The sequence below is a fragment of the Diceros bicornis genome, chromosome 6, assembly GCF_020826845.1.
Source record: "Diceros bicornis minor isolate mBicDic1 chromosome 6, mDicBic1.mat.cur, whole genome shotgun sequence".
In the NCBI taxonomy this organism is placed as follows: domain Eukaryota; kingdom Metazoa; phylum Chordata; class Mammalia; order Perissodactyla; family Rhinocerotidae; genus Diceros; species Diceros bicornis.
Genome location: NC_080745.1, coordinates 32,665,560 through 32,686,441, shown reverse-complemented (window position 1 = coordinate 32,686,441; position 20,882 = coordinate 32,665,560). Strand labels below are relative to the sequence as shown.

Here is a 20,882-nt window from a genome sequence, read left to right as displayed (position 1 = left end):
TTGGCCCACAGCTTTTTGAATGGTTGATTTTAGTTGGAAAATGTAGTGAACAATACATCTGGAAATATTCTGTCATGTTTTGATCTGAGAAACTTTAGAGAACCAGCTGCTGATTTGTAAGGCTTTTATTATGATACAGACAGTCTATTGTCTACAAAAGCACTGGCTATTACACAGTGGTGTATGTGTGTTGCTTTTTTCTGAGCTATTAACTTGAGAGAAAAAACTCGTATTCATTAACTTATGCATGACTTGTATTCTCTGAGAGTAGTTCATTGTGTTATTGTCTTTAGCTGATTCACTATGCATTTAGGGATTTTTCTTACTTGTTTTTCTTCCTTAAACTCAATCAAAAGTTAAATGGTTAAATAGTAGGGTTGAGATACATTCTGGCTTTCAAAAATTTCACAGATTTCACATTAAAATGTGGTTTATATTTATGACTTAGCACTCCTAGGTAGTTTTATGTTGGTAAAATGGGTGAATTTCACCATTTGCTATATTAAAGTTTACCTCTTCTAGAGTACTTTATGTAATATAGTGAAAGAAAAATTGACATCCAAGCCCTACATAAGAATAATTTTGAAGAAAGTTAAGTATGTGTACCATTTGTGGTATAATAAATACACATGCATGTACATACAATCTGTTTAGTGTGACTTTTATTATTTTGATATTTTAAAAAATTTTTGGCCATTATTATTTGGAAGATTTATATAAAATGGTAGATAATTACTAAAATTATTAGGTAGGAAATAATTGCACCTAAATAATCCAGAGTAACATTTTAATATTACTTTTTAAATTACAAAATTTGTATATTCACATTTCAGAAAATTAGAAAACAGGAAATACAGATACAAATTCACTCAAAATTTCCCAAGCATTAATACAACCACTGTTGACATTTTGTTTTGCCTTATACATGACCTTATAGGTATGGGTTTTTTTGGTTTGTTGTAATCATAGTGTATTTATTATTTTTTATTCCTCCTTTTAAATGAAATATAGTGTTATAAACATTTTCTCATAGTGCTGTCTTTTTTTTTTATGTAATTTTCTTTCTTTATTTTTTTCCCCCCAAAGCCCCAGTAGATAGTTGTATGTCATTGCTGCACATCCTTCTAGTTGCTGTATGTGGGACGCGGCCTCAGCATGGCCGGAGAAGCATTGCATTGGTGCGCGCCCAGGATCCAAACCCGGGCCGCCAGCAGCAGAGCGTGCGCACTTAACTGCTAAGCCACGGGGCCGGCCCAGTGCTGTCTTTTTATTTTATTTTTTTTTGGTGAGGAAGATTAGCCTTGAACTAACATCTGTTGCCAATCCTCCTCTTTTTGCTGAGGAAGATTGGCTGCCAGCTAATGTCTGTGCCCTTCTTCCTCTACTTTATATCTGGGATACCTGCCACAGCATGACTTGATAAGCAGTGCATAGATCTGCACCCGGGATCTGAACCTGTGAGCCCTGGGCCGCTGAAGCAGAGTGCACATACTTAACCACTGCGCCATCCCAGTGCTGAGTCTTTGTAACCGTTGTTTTAATGGCCCCGCAGTACTCAATCTAAAGATATATCTTAATTTACTTAACTGTTCCTTGTTGTTGGATAAGTTATTTAAAAAACGTTTTAGCTTTTATAGCTAACATGATAGTGAATACTTTTGTGAATATTGTTATTACCACATTTGGTATTATTGCTTATATGATATATTCTCATAAGTAGAATTCCTGGATGTGACATTTTTTATGTCTCTTAACACACGCTAGCAAATGATTTTCCCATGAGAATATACCAATTTACATTGCCACTAGCAGGGTGTAAAACTGTCTATTTCCATTGTAGCATTCAGCATTACATATTATTTCTTTTTAAGTTGCTTTATAAGTAGGGAAAAATCATGTTAATTACTAGTAAAGTTGTATATTTTCATACATTTGGTTTCTAGTTTCAGAGTCATAATTGCTTCACATATTTTTCCATTTTGGTAACGTCAGTTTTTTTCTGTATAGACATCTTTGCCTACCTAACTTGATTCATGTACTTCATGTACTCTTTTAGAGATGTAGCAGTTTGTCAGCTCAACATGCACCCATATACACATGTATATTCTCAATGATGAATTTCTCTTTTATTCTCACTGTGCTCACTGATGCCTTCAAATTAATTACTCTGAAGAAGGGTTAATATTATGCTTGTACTCCATATTATTATCCAAGTATATTGTGGAAGCATATATGGGAGCAATCTTGATAATTTCAAATGATAGATTATGTGTAAAGTATATGTTTCAAATATGTTTAAGTAATAGTTTTAAAGTCTGAGAATTTATATTTGAATTGTGAATCTTTTTCCCCTGTAGGTTGGAAAAGAGACCGTTCAAACCACGGAAGATCAGATTTTAAAGAGAGATATGCCACCAGCATTTATTAAGTGAGTAATTAAAAATCTTCTGTTGCTAAGCCAAATAATCCTCTTGTTAGGAAAGAAAAATGATTCCAGGAGCAACTTTTTAAAAAACCATATAAAGCTCTGTTTGCAATTGAAATTTCAATTTTTCATGTTTCAACACTCAGGCTTCCTACTGTTGATTTTATTCATTGGTGTTAGGCATTTTTGACCTAATAATTTCTAATAAAACCATTATTTCTGAGTTTTGTTTTCCAGAATGGAAAGGATTCAGAAACATTCTGACCTTAGCATGCATGAATCTAAATTGTATGTTAAAACACCTTTGCTTGGAGATAAGGGAATAACTGTAGATACAAACTTAAAAAAAAATTACTGTAACATATTTTAGTAGGATTTTAACTTTAAGTTATATTTACATATCTCCTAGTACTCCTGCAAATAATTTCCAGACGTTTGGCCTCTCCTACGTAAGGCAAGCAGAGATACTAACTTTTGATTAGCTAAAGCTTGTCAGGTTCTTGATTATGTTGCCTTTGATTAATGACTTTGTTTTATATGGCAGTCAAGTCCTAAGTAAAAGTAAAGGCTGAGGTATAAGACAATTAAAAAAAAAAAAGTAGAACCTCTACGAGTCAATAAGAATAAGTCTATTTAGTTAAAAAAAAAAAAAGGGCAAAGGATTTGAATAGTCACTTCAAAAGAACCAATGTTACTGCAATAAACAAAAAATTTTAAAAAATAAAAAATAAAAATAAAAAAACAAAAGAGAGGAACTCCACATGGCCAATAAACCTATGAAAAGGTGCTGTATTTCATTAGTTATCAGAGAAGTACAAATTATTCTATTATAAACCCCTAAATCAAGAAGTCTGGTAATGCTAATATCAGTTGTTGATGAGGATGTGGAACAATTGGAAATCTCATACACTGCTGTTGGGAACATATATTGGTGCAGCCACTTTGGCATTAGTAAAGCAGAAGATAGGCAATTCCACTCCCAGGTGTGTCTCCTAGAGAAACTTATGCCTATGCACATTAGGATCCAGATACAAAAATATTGATATCAACATTGTTCATGATGACCCACTGGTCTATCTACAGTAAAATGGATAAAAACAATCGTGGTATAGTCATAAATTGGAATATTAATCAGTAATAAAAAGGAATGAGAGTTTTTCATTTTAAAATGGTTAATTTTATGAATGTCACCTGAATTAAAAAAGAAAAGAATGAATGAATCTCAAAAATAATTGAAAGAAGTGAATGATAGACAGGTAGACAGATAGGTAGGTAGGTTCCATTTATTTAAAATTCAAAAACGTGGAAATAAACTGAGTTATTTAGGGATGCCTATTTATATAGCATAAGATAAAGATGAGTAAGGAAATAATGATCACAAAAGTCAGGGTAGTGTTACCTCTGGGCAGAAGGAAGAGGGTTATACTCAGGGAGAGGCACACAGGGACTTCTAAAGTGGTAATAATGTTCTATTTCTTGACTTAAGTGTTGAGTTACATGAGTAATGGTTTTATAATTATTCATTGTATTATACATATGTTTTATGCAATTTTCTGTATGTATGTTATATATCACAATTTTAAATAAAGCAAGAAGTGTTCCTTTATTTTTATCCTCCTTGTGTTCTATTATTTTCGTTGAACAGATGCAAAATTTCACCCATACTGATGTCTTCTTATTTCTAACTTACTTGAGTGGGTGCTTACAGAACTATGTTTCTGTTAATTCTGCAAAATGTTCATGTGTCAGGAAGTAAGGTACCAGAAGCAGCTGTTTTTTGTAGAGCCTGTTTTGTGGGACTATCTTTTTTAACTTGCTTTCATTGGACTTGGTGACCTCCAAGGTTTCTTCCAGCTCTAACCAACAGGAGCCTACATTGTTTATGTGCCATTCTGTCAGCATGGTAATATGAAGAGAAATCCTATGCTGTCACTAAACATAGTTAAATTTGCATTTACCTTACATTAAAAACACCGCTCTAGCTTGTACCCGTTTGTCCCTCACCCCCTGGAAGGTAAGAGTATGGTGAGATAGTGTACAGGCGGTTTCAAAATCAGGTGGGTAGTTGGACTAGATAACCCTACAGAAAGTTCTTTCAACCTTGACATTTAAGTCTATGAATATCATTTGATTGGTAAGTGAATTTTTTTGGAAACTCATTTCTGCTCATTCCCAGAGATATACCCTTGAAATATGCTATGTGCTCTGACAGGCTTCCTTGGGGATGTAGGCACATTAAGGAGTGTGCCCTAATTGTGACATTTTTTTAAAAAGTAGATAACTTTAAAACAAAACAAAACTTCATTGATCACCCTTGGTGGTAACTACGACACCAACCCTTACTCTGTTAATTGGTAATTTAAAGAAAAGAATTAAGCATTTATTCTGCCTTTTCAGAGCTTCCTCAAGAAATTAAAAATAGAACTACCATATGATCCAGCAATTCCACTTCTGGGTATTTATCCAAAGGAAATCACTAGCTCAAAAAGATGTCTGCACCCCCATGTTCATTGCAGCATTATTTACAGTAGCCAAGACATGGAAACAACCTAAGCGTCCATCGATGAATGAATGGATAAAGAAAATGTGGTATATACACACAATGAAATATTCAGACATAAAAATGAAGAAAATCCTGCCATTTGCAACAACATGGGTAGACCCTGAGGCCATTTTGCTAAATGAAACAAGTCAGACAGAGAAAGACAAATACTGTATGATCTCATTTATATATGGAATCCGTAAAAAAGCAAACTCGTAGATACAGAGATTAGTGGTTGCCAGAGGTGGGAGGTGGGTGAAATGGGTGAAGGTGGTCAAAAGGTACAAGCTTCCAGTTATAAGATAAATAAGTCTTGGGGATGTAATGTACAGCATGGTGACTATAGTTAATAGTACTGTATTGTATATTTGAAAGTTGCTAAGAGAACAGATCTTAAAAGTTCTCATCATGAGACAAAAAAATTTGTAACTATCCTGCCTTTCCTGTACAGACTTTATTTCACAGTAGCCTAATAGCCCTAGTTGATGAGGGGAATTCTAACCAATAAATGTGGAATAAATGACAGAATTAGAAAGTCATCATTGTGCAACTTTTAATGAAACAATTCATTTAGGTAAGGATCATCAATGGACGAAACCATTCAGAGGTTTTAACCTTTATACCATGGGGAAAAACCCTGGTCTCCTTGGGGAGTCAGGGAAAAACACTGTTATGACCAACTGAAATATTTGCTGAGCAGTGTTTAAAAAGCACATAACTGAATATACTACACTCTGAAATGCTATCTGAAAATAGCCTAGAGTACAAAAACAATATGGCTGTGGTTGTCAAACAAATTTGGGGGCAAATAAATATTCTGCAGTTTAAAACATGATGGCTCTTTATGCCTTTCTTTAGAATGCAAAATGAAGCAGAAAATAACTTTAGTAGACGCCTTGACTGGGAGGGGGAGGGGACAGAGAGGGAAACAGATGGAAGCAATTAATGACATCCTTGGAACTGTTGAGTAAGACATTCTTTTGGCTGTTTGGTTGATGTTTCGAAGTTTCCAGGGCATGATAGACTGAAGCTTCCTCTGATATCCACTTTCACAAGGATTTCTACATAGTGTCTTCTTTGGCAACACTAGAGAATAAAATAAGCTTTAAAAATTTATTCTTAGATCAATTTCCACTCCTAGAATGTTAGAATGTCAGGGTTAGAGAAAACAGAAGACTCTTGGTCTGTAGATAGATTTATTCCTAAGTAATCTGATATATAATTAGAGATTTTTCAGGGAAGGTTATGACATTTTCAGAATTTTTGACAGTTTCAGGATTTGGGGGTCTCAAAATCAAATCATAATCTATTTGTATGACTGGCAATTAAAGCCATGTTGGAATGTTGGAGAATGATTTAATATCAGTTAAAGATTATATATTTGAGTTGTAACTGTCAATGAGAGACTTCCAATGCTGGGGCAATTCCTTATTGTAAAAGTGAGAGCTATTTTAATATAGAGCAAGATTTGCATTGTCGCAGGAAGGCTTTCTCTTGGGTGGAGCAAAAGTTATCTGATCCCTGACTACACTGGTAGATAGAGTTTACAATTTACTAATTTTACCCAAGATTGCATTAATAGCCACACTGTTGCACAAGAGGTATAGGGTTGCATGATGATTGCCGTAGAAACTGCTGCAATATTCATAGACTTCAAGAGTATAATGGCCATGCTGTACTGTTAAAATATTGGTTATACTCACCCTATAATAAGTCAGTTGTTCACCTCAGAAATACAAAAGATTATAAGAGAATATTATGAAAGCTATACGCCAACAAATTGGACAATCTAGAAGAAATGGATAAATTCTTAGAATCATACAATCTTCCAAAACTGAATCAAGAAGAAATAGAGCATTTGAATAGACCAATCACCAGTAAGGAGATCAAAACAGTAATCAAAAACCTCCCAAAAAATAAAAGTCCAGGACCAGATGGCTTCCCTGGTAAATTCTACCAAACATTCAAAGAAGACTTAATACCTATTCCTCTCAAACTCTTCCAAAAAATTGAAGAGGAGGGGAAGCTTCCTAACTCACCCTACGAGGCCAACATTACTCTGATACCAAAACCAGACAAGGACAACACAAAAAAAGAAAATTACAGGCCAATATCATTGATGAACATCAACACAAAAATCCTCAACAAAATACTAGCAAATCAAATACAGCAATACGTTAAAAATATCATACACCATGATCAAGTGGCATCAGGGATGCAAGATGGTTCAACATCCGCAAATCAATCAGTGTGATACACCACATTAACAAAATGAAGAATAGAAATCACATGATCATCTCAATAGACATAGAGAAAGCATTTGACAGGATACAGCAGCCATTTATGATAAAAAACTCTGAATAAAATGGATATGGAAGGAAAGTACCTTAGCATAATAAAGGCCATAAATGACAAACCCACAGCTAATATCATCCTCAAGGGAGAAAAATTGAAAGCTATCTCTCTAGGAACAGGAACCAGACAAGGATGCCCGCTTCCGCCACTCTTATGTAACATAGTATTGGAAGTCCTAGCCAGAGCAATCAGGCGAGAAAAAGAAATAAGAGGGATCTAAATTGGAGAGGAAGAAGTGAAACTGTCACTATTTGCAGATGATATGATTTTATATATAGAAAACCCTAAAGAATCCACAAAAAAACTTTTAGAAATAATAAGTGAATACGGTGAATTTGCAGGATACGAAATCAACATACAAAAGTTGGTTGAGTTTCTATACACTAACAACAAAGTAGCAGAAAGAGAAATTAAGAATACAATCCCATTTACAATTGCAACAAAAAGAATAAAATACCTAGGAATAAATTTAACCAAAGAGGTGAAAGACCTGTACACTGAAAACTATAAAACATTGTTGAAAGAAATTGAAGAAGACAGAAAGAAATGGAAAGATATTCTGTGCTCTTGGATTGGAAGAAATAACATAGTTAAAACATCTGTATTTCCTAAAGCAATCTACAGATTCAGTGCAATCCCTACCAAAGTTCCAATGACATTTTTCACAGAAATAGAACAAAGAATCCTAAAATTTATATGGAACAACAAAAGACCCAGAAAGGCCAAAGGAATCCTGAGAAAAAAGAACAAAGCTGGAATCATCACACTCCCTAATTTCAAAATATACTACAAAGCCATAGTAATCAAAACAGCATGGTAGCGGCACAAAAACAGACACACAGATCAATAGAGCAGAATCGAGAGCCCAGAAATAAACCCACACATCTCTGGACAGCTAATTTTTGGCAAGGGAGCCAAGAACTTGCAGTGGAGAAAGGAAAGTCTCCTCTATAAATGTTGTTGGGAAAACTGGACAGCCACATGCAAAAGAATGAATATAGACCATTATCTTACAACATACACAAAGATTAACTCAAAATGGATTAAAGACTTGAATGTAAGACCTGAAACCATAAAACTTCTAGAAGAAAACATAGATAGTACTCTCTTTGACATCAGTCTTAGCAGCATATATATATATATTTTTTTGTGAGGAACATCAGCCCTGAGCTAACATCCATGCCAATCCTCCTCTTTTTGCTGAGGAAGACTGGCCTTGAGCTAACATCTATTGCCAATCCTCCTCCTTTATTTTTTTTCCCTTTTTCTCCCCAAAGCCCCAGGAGGTAGTTGTATATCATAGTTGCACATCCTTCTAGTTGCTGTATGTGGGACGCCGCCTCAGCATGGCTGGACAAGCAGTGCATCGGTGTGCGCCCGGGATCTGAACCCCGGGCCGCCAGTAGCAGAACGCATGCACTTAACCGCTAAGCGATGGGGCTGGCCCCTTAGCAGCATATTTTCAAATACCATGTCTGACCAGGCAAGGGAAACAATATAAAAAGTAAACAAATGGGACTACATCAAACTAAAAAGCTTCTGCACTACAAAGGAAACCATCAACAACTGAAAAGACAACCTAACGATTGGGAGAAGATATTTGCAAACCATACATCTGATAAGGGGTTAATCTCCAAAATATATAAAGAACTCATACATCTCAACAACAAAAAAACAAACAAGCCAATTAGAAAATGGGCAAAAGATCCAAACAGACATTTTTCCAAAGAAGATATACAGATGGCCAACAGGCATATGAAAAGATGTTCATCATCACTAATTATTAGGGAAATGCAAATCAAAACTACAATGAAATTTCATCTTAAATCCATCAGAATGGCTGTAATTAACAAGACAAGAAATAACAAGTGTTGGAGAAGATGTGGAGAAAAGGAGACTCACATATACTGCTGGTGGGAATGTAACTGGTACAGCCACTGTGGAAAACAGTATGGAGATTCCTCAAAAGATTAAGAATAGAACTACCATATGATCCAGCTATTCCACTGCTGGGTATTTATCCAAAGAATGTGAAAACACAAATGTGTCAAGATATATGCACCCCTATATTCACTGTGGCATTATTCACAACAGCCAAAACTTGGAAACAACCTAGGTGCCCATCAAGGGACGAATGGATAAAGAAGATATGGTATATATACACAATGGAATACTACTCAGCCATAAAAAAAGATGAAATCTGGACATTTGTGACCACCTGGATGGACCTTGAGGGTGTTATGCTAAGTGAAATAAGTCAGAGGGAGAAAGTCAAATACTGTATGATCTCACTCATAAATAGAAGATGAAAACAACAACAACAACAAACAAACACATAGTTACAGAGATTAGACTGGTGCTTACCAGAGGAGGGGGGAGAAGGGAGGAATGTGAAAGGGGTGACTGGGCACATGTGTAGGGTGATGGATGGTAATTAGTCTTTGGGTGGTGAACATGATGTAATCTACACAGAAATAAAAATATAATGATGTACACCTGAAATTTATATATGTACACCTGAAATTTATATAATGTTATAAACCAATGTTACCTCATTAAAAAATAAATAAATAAATAATAAAAGAGAAAAAAAGAAGTCATTTGTTCTTTTAGAGGTTGTCAGCAGGAGATTCAGCTACTGTATTCCGTGTTTGTATTTTGCATCATCATCGTCAATCATCATCAGGCAGCAGCAGCAGCAATATTTATGTGCAATTGATTGATTAATGGGCTAGAGACATTAATTGGTTAATTACATATTTATTGATTGCTTTTTATGTGTCTAGCATGCTAAGTGCTACATAGAATAGCTGTTGGACCACTTGTAAGATGTATTACAAGTTATTTATTAATAGTAATAAAGTACCAAAGTTTGCAAATGCTTTACTTTTTTTAAAAAGTAAATTCAGTGTATTCAAGGTCACATGTATAATAACATCTCTTTCATTCTTGCTCACTAGGTATTTTTTTTTTCTTTTAACTTTGATTGAAGTATAATATATTCACTGGCTTCTTATGCTTTCTTAAGTGGGAGAGAAATTAGTGGAATTACAGCTATGGTGGCTGGAAATTGTACATAATCCCAGGTAGACCCGTGGGGGTGTGTCATATATTTGAGTTTTATTCTTCTGTATATCATGGAGGAACAAAGGTGGAAAAGTTCTGCTACCAAGAGATTTAAAAAAAATGCTTTAATGGCCCAGACCTGGTGGCCTAGTGGTTAAGTTTAGCACGCTCCACTTTGGCGGCCTGGGTTTGGTTTCCAGGCGCAGACCAACACTGCTCTGTTAGCTGCCATGCTGTGCTGGTGGCCCACACGCTAAAAAACAGAGGAAGATCGACACAGATGTTAGCTCAGGGCGAATCTTCCTCAGCAAAAAAAAAAAAAAAAAAAAAAGGCTTTAACAAGTTTCAAGTTAAAGAGGTGTAATACACACTGGCTTTAACTATAATAGGAATTCAGAGAAAGAGAGCTATCATTATAGGTAGGAATAGTGGAAAGAGACTTCATGTAGAAAGTTGGACTTGGGAGGATAGATGTAGGGAAAAAGGAAAATACTGTGAGTGAGGACGTATGTGGGGAGAAAGGAAAATAGTCTGGGTGGAATGAGTGGCATGAGCCAGTCATGGGGCTGTGAGGAGAGGAACAGTCATGCGGGGAGTAGGGAACTAAGCTAGGTAGGTAGGTTGAGCCAGGTGACGAAGGCCCTTGAGAGCCAGGCAGAGCAATTTGGAATTGGGCAGCAGAGAAGCTTTGCAGTTTCCGAGCAGTAGAATGACAAGGTGAGAGTGGTTTCTCAGGAAGATTCATAACCAATACAGGATGAATAATAGGTGCTAGTGAAGGACAGTACTATATGTCAAACCGACCAGATTCATTTTCGGTCAGTGTGGATTTGCTTCAAATTGATTCCTTGTATGTAAAAACTGTTTATGGCAAACTATTTTCTTTGCCTCAGAAAAATTGCTATTGCGGTATACAATGGAATTTCTTATTTCTGCAATGGAGCAGAAATGGATAAGGGAGGCCGTTCTTGGACCTTATCCAAGGGTGTTTAGTATCCAAACGTATCAAAAGGTATCACTTGTGAGGTGGTTTTGTGGTATGAATTTAAAAAGGGCATAACGCGCTTTGTCTGTTGGCAGGCAAGTGACAGTTTCATTTAGAAATGTGAAGTGTTGCCACTCGCTGTCTCAGTGCTGCTCTGAACAGTCTGCTTGAGATCATCAAAACTTGGATTAATTCACCAGCTTGGACTATTTTTGAAACATATTGTAATGTCTAGGCTTGTTGAACCAAAGGATGTTCCTAAAATACTATGTGAAAGGATGTATGTACTATTGGAAATCTGCATGATTGCCATTTATCATATTTCCTAGGAAATTGCCTTGTTTTAGCCCATAAAATTTATTAGTTAAGCACAATTAACGTTATATATTTGCACAATTTTACTTTGGTTGATATTCATGTACAAAGAAGAAATTTGAAAAGGATTAAAACAAGCTTACACTTAATTTAGATCTCTTTTGACCTAAAGTAGTAGTGTCATACTTTTAGATCACCAGCCCTTATATTCAGTTTTTTCTTTGCTTATGATCTTGAACACTCAAAATAATTTGTGATGGAATTTGTATTTTTAAACACTCTTCTCGGTGAAAGTGCCCAGAATATCTTTTTTTGGAATTAATTATTTGATCATACCACTCAATGCACTTTGCTTGTCTGGGGCTAATGTGTGATTCTAGTGTTTTGTGTTTTTAACTTGAGTTTTTTGTGATCTTTTCCATTACTATTTTAAGAGAAGATTTTATCTCTTAAGATAGATGACCAGGTTTCTTTGAGATAATCATTCACATATGCCAGCTGACTTGCTGCATTTTTGACCTAGAGCAAGCACTCAAACTTTAAATAGTTTACCTTTGAACTTGCCACATTAAACATAGTTGGGTACTACTGTTTTTCACAGACTTTCTCAAACAAAAATGATTTAAGTTTTGAGTCTTCTCAGTAATGAACTCTGAGTCATTTTATTAACTAAGTTCTAAACAGCTTTGATCCTTGGTTTACTGTGTATAGCCTTCAAGATTAAGAAATAAACAAAACTTGAAACATGTAATACTTTGGTTTCCATTGCCTATAGACACATTGTCTAAAAATCACGATTGAAAGTAACTCAACGGGCCGAGGGAACTCACATTTATTGAGTACATATTATTGGGCCAGATGCTTATGTATTTTCATTTTCTCATGTAATTCTGAGAATACCAACTTCAAGGTATTAATAATTTCATTTACAGACAAGAAAACTGAGATTTGACAAATTTTAACTCACCTGAGGTGGCTCAGCTAGTAAGTGGTAGGACATAATACCTTTTGGTGATCTTGTGGCTTCCAAGTCCATGTTCTTTCCACAATCTGACCTTCCAAGAAGTCACTTAGTCCATCCCTCTCTCTCCAGGCAGTAGTAACTTTATACCACTTTTAGAGGATAACAGTTTACACTTTTTCTAAGTATTTCTGCGGAAAGACTATTGCAGAAGTAATTTGCGATGTACTGCAGTGTCTTGTAACTCTTAAGCTGTAAAGAGGTCATAAAATTTGCTTTTTTTTTTTTTTTTTTTTTCTGAGAAAGATTGGCCCTGAGCTAACGTCTGTGCGAATCTTCCTCTATTTTGTATGCAGGATGCTGCCACAGCATGGCTTGATGAGTGGTGTGTAGGTCTGCATCCAGGATCCAAACCTGTGAACCCTGGGCCACGGCAGTGGAGCACACAAACTTAACCATTATGCCACCGGGCCAACCCCCAAAGTCTTAACATTTTTAAAGCTAAAAGGCATCATAGAGACTATTTAATCCAACTGCTTTATTTTATAGATGAATTGAGGTCATTGGCTGCTCCACCCCTACCCTGTAAAACCAAACAGAAACACTAAAAGTAATTAGATACGAGTATTCCCTGTTACCTTGATTGTTCCTTTATGATGAGTCCAGTCCCAAATTAAGAAGTTCTCAGGGTTTAAATTTTTTTCCCCACATGTATTTAAAATCTTTATTATTATTTCCTTGGTAGAAGCAAAAGAACCTTACAAAAATAGCTCCATTTCTTGAATACCTGTTATGAGCTGGGTACTTTAAGTTGTGGTATTTAATTCACCTCATCTTGCAGATGAGGAAGGTGAGACTCAGAGAAGTTCAGTAACTTGTTGAAGGTTACCTAGGACGTAAATGGCCGAGGAAGGATTCAAACCCTGTGCTGTCTGACTCCCAGGCTTGTGCTCATTCCAGTATTCTAAGATTCTTTCTCTGGGGCTGGCCCAGTGGTGTAGTGGTTAAGTTCGCGGGCTCCACTTTGGCGGCCCGGGGTTCGTGGGTTCAGATCCTGGGCGCAGACCTACACACCCCTCGTCAAGCCATGCTGTGGCGGCATCCCATAAACAAAGTAGAGGAAGATTGGCATGCATGTTAGCTCAGGGACCATCTTCCTGAAGCAAGAAAAAAAAAAAGAGGAAGATTGGCAACAGATGTTAGCTCAGGGCCAATCTTCCTCACCAAAAAAAAAAAAAAAGAGATTCTTTCTCACTCTTCATTATAAGAATCTCATCTTATAATGTAAGAGTTATTGTGAAGCTTAAATGAGTGAGATAATGTTTGTGAAAATACCTGGAAAAAAAAAAAAGACATTTGGTGATTATTAGCTTTCTTCCTTAGCTTCTCAATTTTTTTCCTCAATCATTTTCTTCAAATAATCTGTTACTTTTTAAGCTTTTCTCCCAGAAAAATTTGCCCTAATTTATTGTGTCCTGAAGTAAGACCTTTTAGTTTTTTAATCATAATTGCTTGTTTTTATTTAATGCTCTTTCTGTATCTATTGAGATGATCATGCAGTTTTTATCCCTTACTCTGTAAGATGGTCTCTGGTCTACGACATGATATATATTTTCTTTTCTTTCTTTTTTTTTTTTTTTAATTTTTTGTTTATTGCAGTAACATTGGTTTATGACATTGTAAAAATTTCAGGTGTACATCATTGTACTTCTATTTCTGCATAGATTACATCATGTTCACCACCAAAATACTAATTACAACCCATCACCACACACATGTACCGAATTATCCCTTTCACCCTCCTCCCTCCCCCCTTCCCTTCTGGTAACCACCAATCCAATCTCTGTCCCTATGTGTTTGTTTATTGTTGTTATTATCTACTACTTAATGAAGGAAATCATACGGTATTTGACCTTCTCCCTCTGACTTATTTCACTGCATTATACCCTCAATGTCCATCCATGTTGTCACAAATGGCTGGATTTCATCGTTTCTTATGGCTGAGTAGTATTCCATTGTGTATATATACCACAGCTTCTTTATCCATTCGTCCCTTGATGGGCACTTAGGTTGCTTCCAAGTCTTGGCTATTGTGAATAACGCTGCAATGAACACAAGGGTGCATGTACCTTTACAAATTGGTGTTTTCAAGTTCTTTGGATAAATACCAAACAGTGGAATAGCTGGGTCATATGGTAGTTCTATCCTTGATTTTTTGAGGAATCTCCATACTGTTTTCCATAGTGGCTGCACCAGTTTGCACTCCCACCAGCAGTGTATGAGAGTTCCCTTCTCTCCACAGCCTCTCCAACACATGTTGTTTCCTGTCTTGTTAATTATAGCCATTCTGACGGGCGTGAGGTGATATCTCATTGTAGTTTTGATTTGCATTTCCCTGATAGTTAGTGATTTTGAACATCTTTTCATGTGTCTGTTGGCCATCTGTATATCTTCTTTGGAGAAATGTCTGTTCAGGTCTTTTGCCCATTTTTTAATTGGGTTGGTAGTTTTTTTGTTGTTGAGATGCATGAGTTCTTTATATATTTTGGAGATTAAGCCCTTATCAGAAGTATGGTTTGCAAATATCTTCTCCCAATTGTTAGGTTGTCTTTTCGTTTTGTTGACGGTTTCCTTTGCTGTACAGAAGGTTTTTAGTTTGATGTAGTCCCATTTGTTTATTTTTTCTGTTGTTTCTCTTGCCCGGTCAAACGTGATGTTTGAAAAGATGTTGCTAAGACCGATGTCGAAGAGCATACTGCCTATGTTTTCTTCTAGAAGTTTCACAGTTTCAGGTCTTACATTCAAGTCTTTAATCCATTTGGAGTTAATTTTTGTGTATGGTGTAAGGTAAGGGTCTACTTTCATTTTTTTGCATATGGCTATCCAGTTTTCCCAACACCATTTGTTGAAGAGACTTTCTTTTCCCCATTGTATGTTCTTGGCTCCTTTGTCAAAGATTAGCTGTCCAGATATATATTTTCTGAATGGTGAACCATCTTTGCATTTTTATTTTTTATTTATTTTTTTAAAGATTTTATTTATTTATTTTTCCCCCCCAAAGCCCCAGTAGATTGTTGTATGTCATAGCTGCACATCCTTCTAGTTGCTGTATGTGGGACGCGGCCTCAGCATGGCCGGAGAAGCCGTGCGTTGGTGCACGCCTGGGATCCGAACCCGGGCTGCCAGCAGCGGAGCGCACGCACCCAACCGCTAAGCCACGGGGCCGGCCCTATCTTTGCATTTTTAGATAAACTCTAGTTGGTTGTGGTGTAAAAAATAAAATACAGAGCTAAGTTCAATTTGCTAACATTTTAAAAGAATTTTGCTTCTTTGTTCATGAGGGAGCCTGATGTGTAATTTTCTTTCCTTGTTCTTTTCTTATCCAGTTTTGGTATCAAGGTTATTTTAGCTTCGTAAAATAAGATCTCTTCCTAGTCTTCGAAACACTTGACATAAGATAAAGATTATCTGTTCTTGAAAGTTTGGCAAAACTTGCATCTAAATAAAACTCTCTAGGCCTAATGTATTTTGGAGGAAGAAACTTGATTACTCATTCAGTTTCCTTTTATTATCTAATTCAGGTTTTAAATTCATTTTTAGTCAACTTTGGTAATCTGATACTTTTCTAAGAAGTTATCCATTTTATCTATCCTTTTTTTGTTCAGTGTTATTTATTTCTGCCTTTTTTCGTATCACTCTTTTAGAGATTTATGTTTTATGAGTTTTTCCCCCAAAGATCTATTTCATTAAATTCTTCTCTCATATTTATTATTACTTTCTAAGTTTATTATTTGAATACTTTATTTTCAATATTTCAATCTTTATGTTTTAATCTTTCTTGTTTTTAAATAAATATATTTAGGCTCTTATTTTTCTCTAAGTCCTACTACAAGTTTAGAAAAGGCTACAGGTACTTTTAATAGTTGTTCAGCCCTAAATATTTTAGTTGTGAGTTCCTCTTTAACCATATGCATTATTTAGGAGTGCATTCTAAAGATTTTAAAGTTCTTTTCACTAATTTTTTATTGTTATGTATCTAATTTGATTGCATTGTGCCCAAAAGACATGGTTGGTATAGTATCAGTTCTTGAAAATTCTTTTGTGACATAATAAATGGTCAGTATACTATGTGTGTTTGAAAAGAAAGTATATTCTCTTTTGCTTGAGAATAGGGTTCTCTTTATGTCAATTAGGTCAACACAGAAATATTATTGATCAAACTTTTTATAACCTTACTATTTTGTCTGTTTGAACTATTGGTTTATGATTGAGATATGTTGAAATCTCCTGTAGTAATTGTAGATTTGTCAGTTTTCCTCATATTGTCAGTTCTAGCTTTATATATTTTAAAGCAATATTATTAAGTGGTTACAAATTTATAATTCTACGGGATACTAAATTCTATTAATTATTTTATTGTTTATTACCCTTTTTTAGAATGACTGTTGATTGAAGTTAGCCTATTGTGGACTTGTATCTCCACATTTTGTTCTTTTTTTCCAAACCATAGTCTAGGTTTTGGCAGTTTTCTTCACAAGTAAAAATATTTTCTGTTTGCATCTATTCCACTTCATTTTGTGTTTAGGCATTTACACCTCTAACTCATTTATTACATTGTGCCGTAGAACAGTGATTGTTAACTTTTTTCATCATAGGGAACTTCAAATAATAATACTGAGACTTTTTATTATCAGTTGATTAAGAATGTATAAGAACAAAAGATACAATGAATTTATAATGTTTTTAAATAACTTTTTATTTTCTTCATCACAACAGCATCGACATACATTTTAAAACTACTAGTATCTGTAAGACACGCTTGCTTATACATTCATCTGTTTCTGCTGTAACCCGAGCATGAGATGGAGGAAGGATCATAGGAGCTGAGGGAGCTGTAGGTAGCAGAGTTCTTGACTGAGCCTTGCAGGCTCAGAATCTCCTCTTCCTTCATAGATGCCAGATTTGAACAGGGGGTGAAGGAAATGGGCAGAAAGACTAGGACTAATCATTCAGGCTTTAAAGGTTTCAAAGGTTGTGACTCATACCCTACCTTCAAATAAGCTCCTACCAAGACTTGAGAAGCATAGGGCCGGCCCCGTGGCTTAGCGGTTAAGTGCGAGCGCTCCGATGCTGGCGGCCTGGGTTTGGAACCCCGGGCGTGCACCGTCGCACCGCCTCTCCGGCCCTGCTCAGGCCACGTCCCACATACAGCAACTAGAAGGACGTGCAGCTATGACATACAACTATGTACTGCGGCTTTGGGGGAAAAATAAAAAAATAAATAAAATTATTTAAAAAAAAAAAAAGACTTGAGGAGCATATAGCTTGGGCAGCAGTGATACTTCTAACCCTCCCATTCCTAACATGCAGTTATCTCTTGGTGCTGACAGACTCTTGTTTTGTTTGGAGGTGAAGTCAAAACTGGCTGCCTACCCTCCTAATCTCATCTGAAATAAAAGAATTCAGTGAGCCCGTGGTGTTTATGTGTGTGTTTTAGCTTCATTATCTCAATGTACACGTTCTAGCAAAAAGAGTTTGGTGTTGCCTTTAAAGGGTTTTGAATGTTTTCAGTATGACTCATTGTGGTTTTTAATTTTAGTTTTGGATGTGCACATGCAGTGTCCTGTATTATCACTGAGTTATGACAGGAAAAGGAATAATTTGTGGATGAGGCCTATAGGATCTTGAAACCTAGGAGCACGGGATTGGAACAGCATGTCGTAGTGTTATCACACAGTGTGCACGTGGGTGAGTTGGTGCTGTGGACTTGCTACTTGAACTAGATTACAGGTTGTCATTGTACTCTGTGTTCCTGACTCCCTCCTAAAAACTGTAACTGCTTATGGCCTTCACTCAGGTTTCTAGATGACTAATGGCTGAGGATCCTTGACCTTTCTCAAAATGGCAACACCAGGAGCAAAGCATATTGGCTAGTGCTGGGATGCCACAGAATGAATCTACTTATGCTATTTTAAAGTAAAATTTGTGCCAAATGGCTAGTATATAAAAGAAAACTTTGTTTTCACATATCTCCCTGAGTCTTTTGAAATCTTCACATATATTATTTTTATTGTTATTTTTTAATCACATGTACATAGACAAAAAGATCTGAGAATGGAATGAATTGATTATAGAGGCAGTACTTCCTAGTTGAGGGATACTACAAAGGCTGAACTACCAGTTGCTGGTGCCTGAAATTTTATTGGAGCTCATTCCTCAGGTTAACAATTGAAATGCTTAAATACCTAGTGAAGGGAGAATTTTTGAGGCCTCAGCAGTCATTTTCACATCAGACCTTTGGCTGAGGGTAGGCTCTAAATATGGGAAAGCAGAGAAAGTTTGAGGGCGTGCCCCTTCCCTGGCCTCTCACTCAGGTCTTATATTTATGAAGGGCCTGGACTTTAATATTGTCTTCAGTGATACCATATATGCAGTCATAGAGAAAAAGAGGGAGTCCTAAAAGGTGTTTATCATGTGCTTAATAGTATTAAATGTGAACACTTAAATATACCACCATGTTTCTGATCCTGTTTTGGCACTTCTTCACTTTTAAATATTGTGAGCTTCTCAAACTTGGAAGTGATCTGGGCCATTCTTGATCTTTGAGAGACCCTGCCCAGATGGAAGGGAAAGAAAATCTCAACACAGGCTAAGAAGAGAGCAGGAATAGCCCTTCCAGTCAGTTTTGCCTGCCAAATAATTATGCCAGGGCCAGCCTGGTTGGAAATGGAGGTGCCAGGTGCGGTGGCCACAGTGGGGCTAGCCTCCTTGACCAGCCAATTGTGTTCTCTTTCTTCCTTCCACCTGTTTCCTTTGTATCTCCCAAGTGTCATCTGTGCTTTGTGTGATTGGATATGCTTGTGGTCTGACCAACTCTCTCTCTTGAAAGGACAGGTCCCAAGATGTAAACACCTGCTTCCTTGGGTAATCCGACTTCCATGAAATCAGATTTTCAGGTGTTCTGCTCCATAGCACTTCAACCTTTAGCAAACAGGATGCATTTTTTGTGACAGTATTTATAACCTAAATGGCTATACCATCTAAGGTCAGGTTTTAGTAAAACAGTGAATTTGATGTAGGATAATTGCCCCCCTCAACATGTTTTTGGGAGTGGGGTGAAAGTTTAACTTGTTGAATGTTTTAGAGAGCTTTTGAAATTATGGAGTAGTGTATGTCTAAATAGGCCCATCAGACTGTCTCTTTTCTATTATTTTGCCCAAAGCGCTCTCTCCTTTCCTCAGCTAAAACAGTGATCTAGGATATGATGATTGATTTTTACAGAAGCAGATTGAGATTGTTTGGTTTCAGGGTGAGTGAGTTACCTGCACTTTGTGATAGTAGACTGCCCTTCGTAGTCAAACCAGGTGTATTGCCAATGCATGTTGTTTTTCACAAAAGACGTGTGTGTGTGTGTGTGTGTGTGTGTGAGTGTGAGTGAGTGAGAGAGAGACAGAGACAGACAGAGAGAGAAATCATTACATTGGAAAAACAACTCAGAGATTCTGTGAAGAGAATCATCTTTATAAGTAGTGCTGTGCTTCTGAGGGCAGGAACAAAGTTGTTGTCATCTTCTGCATCTCAACTTTCCTAATCTCTCAGGTAAAAATGACTACTCCCACTTTTATGTCCCCTCAGCGTGTGCTGGACATACTTCTAGATACTAATTTGTATTTGTTTGTTTACATGTATGTCTCCTCCTACCAAAGTGGTAACCCTTTAAAGGTAGGGACTTATAAAAAATCTTTCTATTTCTAGGACTCATATAGCATGTAGTAGGTCCTCAATATGTTAGATGAACTAATATATGAAAGAAACAAAAGGAATTTAAGATTAGTGACTCACTTCTGGATACAGTCTAGAAGAACCTTTAAAATGACTTGTGACAATCAATCTTTATAATCTCTGAATCTGTTTTTCTCTTATTTTTCTTAAATAAAATATTAAGCATCAGCTTCTTGATTATCGATAATTGAAATCACATGGAACTGAGTAGTTTGGAACCTTTACATCTCTTAAATTGTATCAAGATATATCATATGGTAATTCTGGGAAGAATGGATTAGTGGGTTATGAGTGAACATATTTCAGGTCCCTTGAGGCTGTCATTGGCCTATTGATCTAAAGCATAAGAATTTTCTGTTAATTTAGGTTAAAGACTCAAAGGCAGAGAGAAGCCTAAACCTGTGCTAGTTGATTGATTTAAAGTATCTAAATTGATATTATTAGTATATAG

General features: G+C 36.2%; 1 protein-coding gene across 2 annotated transcripts in view; it reads left to right on the top strand.

The window, feature by feature from the left end:
- The window catches only part of VCL (vinculin), a 104,427-nt gene that overhangs the window by 33,794 nt on the left and 49,751 nt on the right, over positions 1-20,882 (top strand). For both annotated transcript variants that reach the window (XM_058543132.1, XM_058543131.1), the window contains exon 2: positions 2,358-2,428. In XM_058543132.1, coding sequence (XP_058399115.1) covers positions 2,358-2,428 — 71 coding nt within the window. The remainder of the gene's footprint in view (positions 1-2,357; positions 2,429-20,882) is intronic.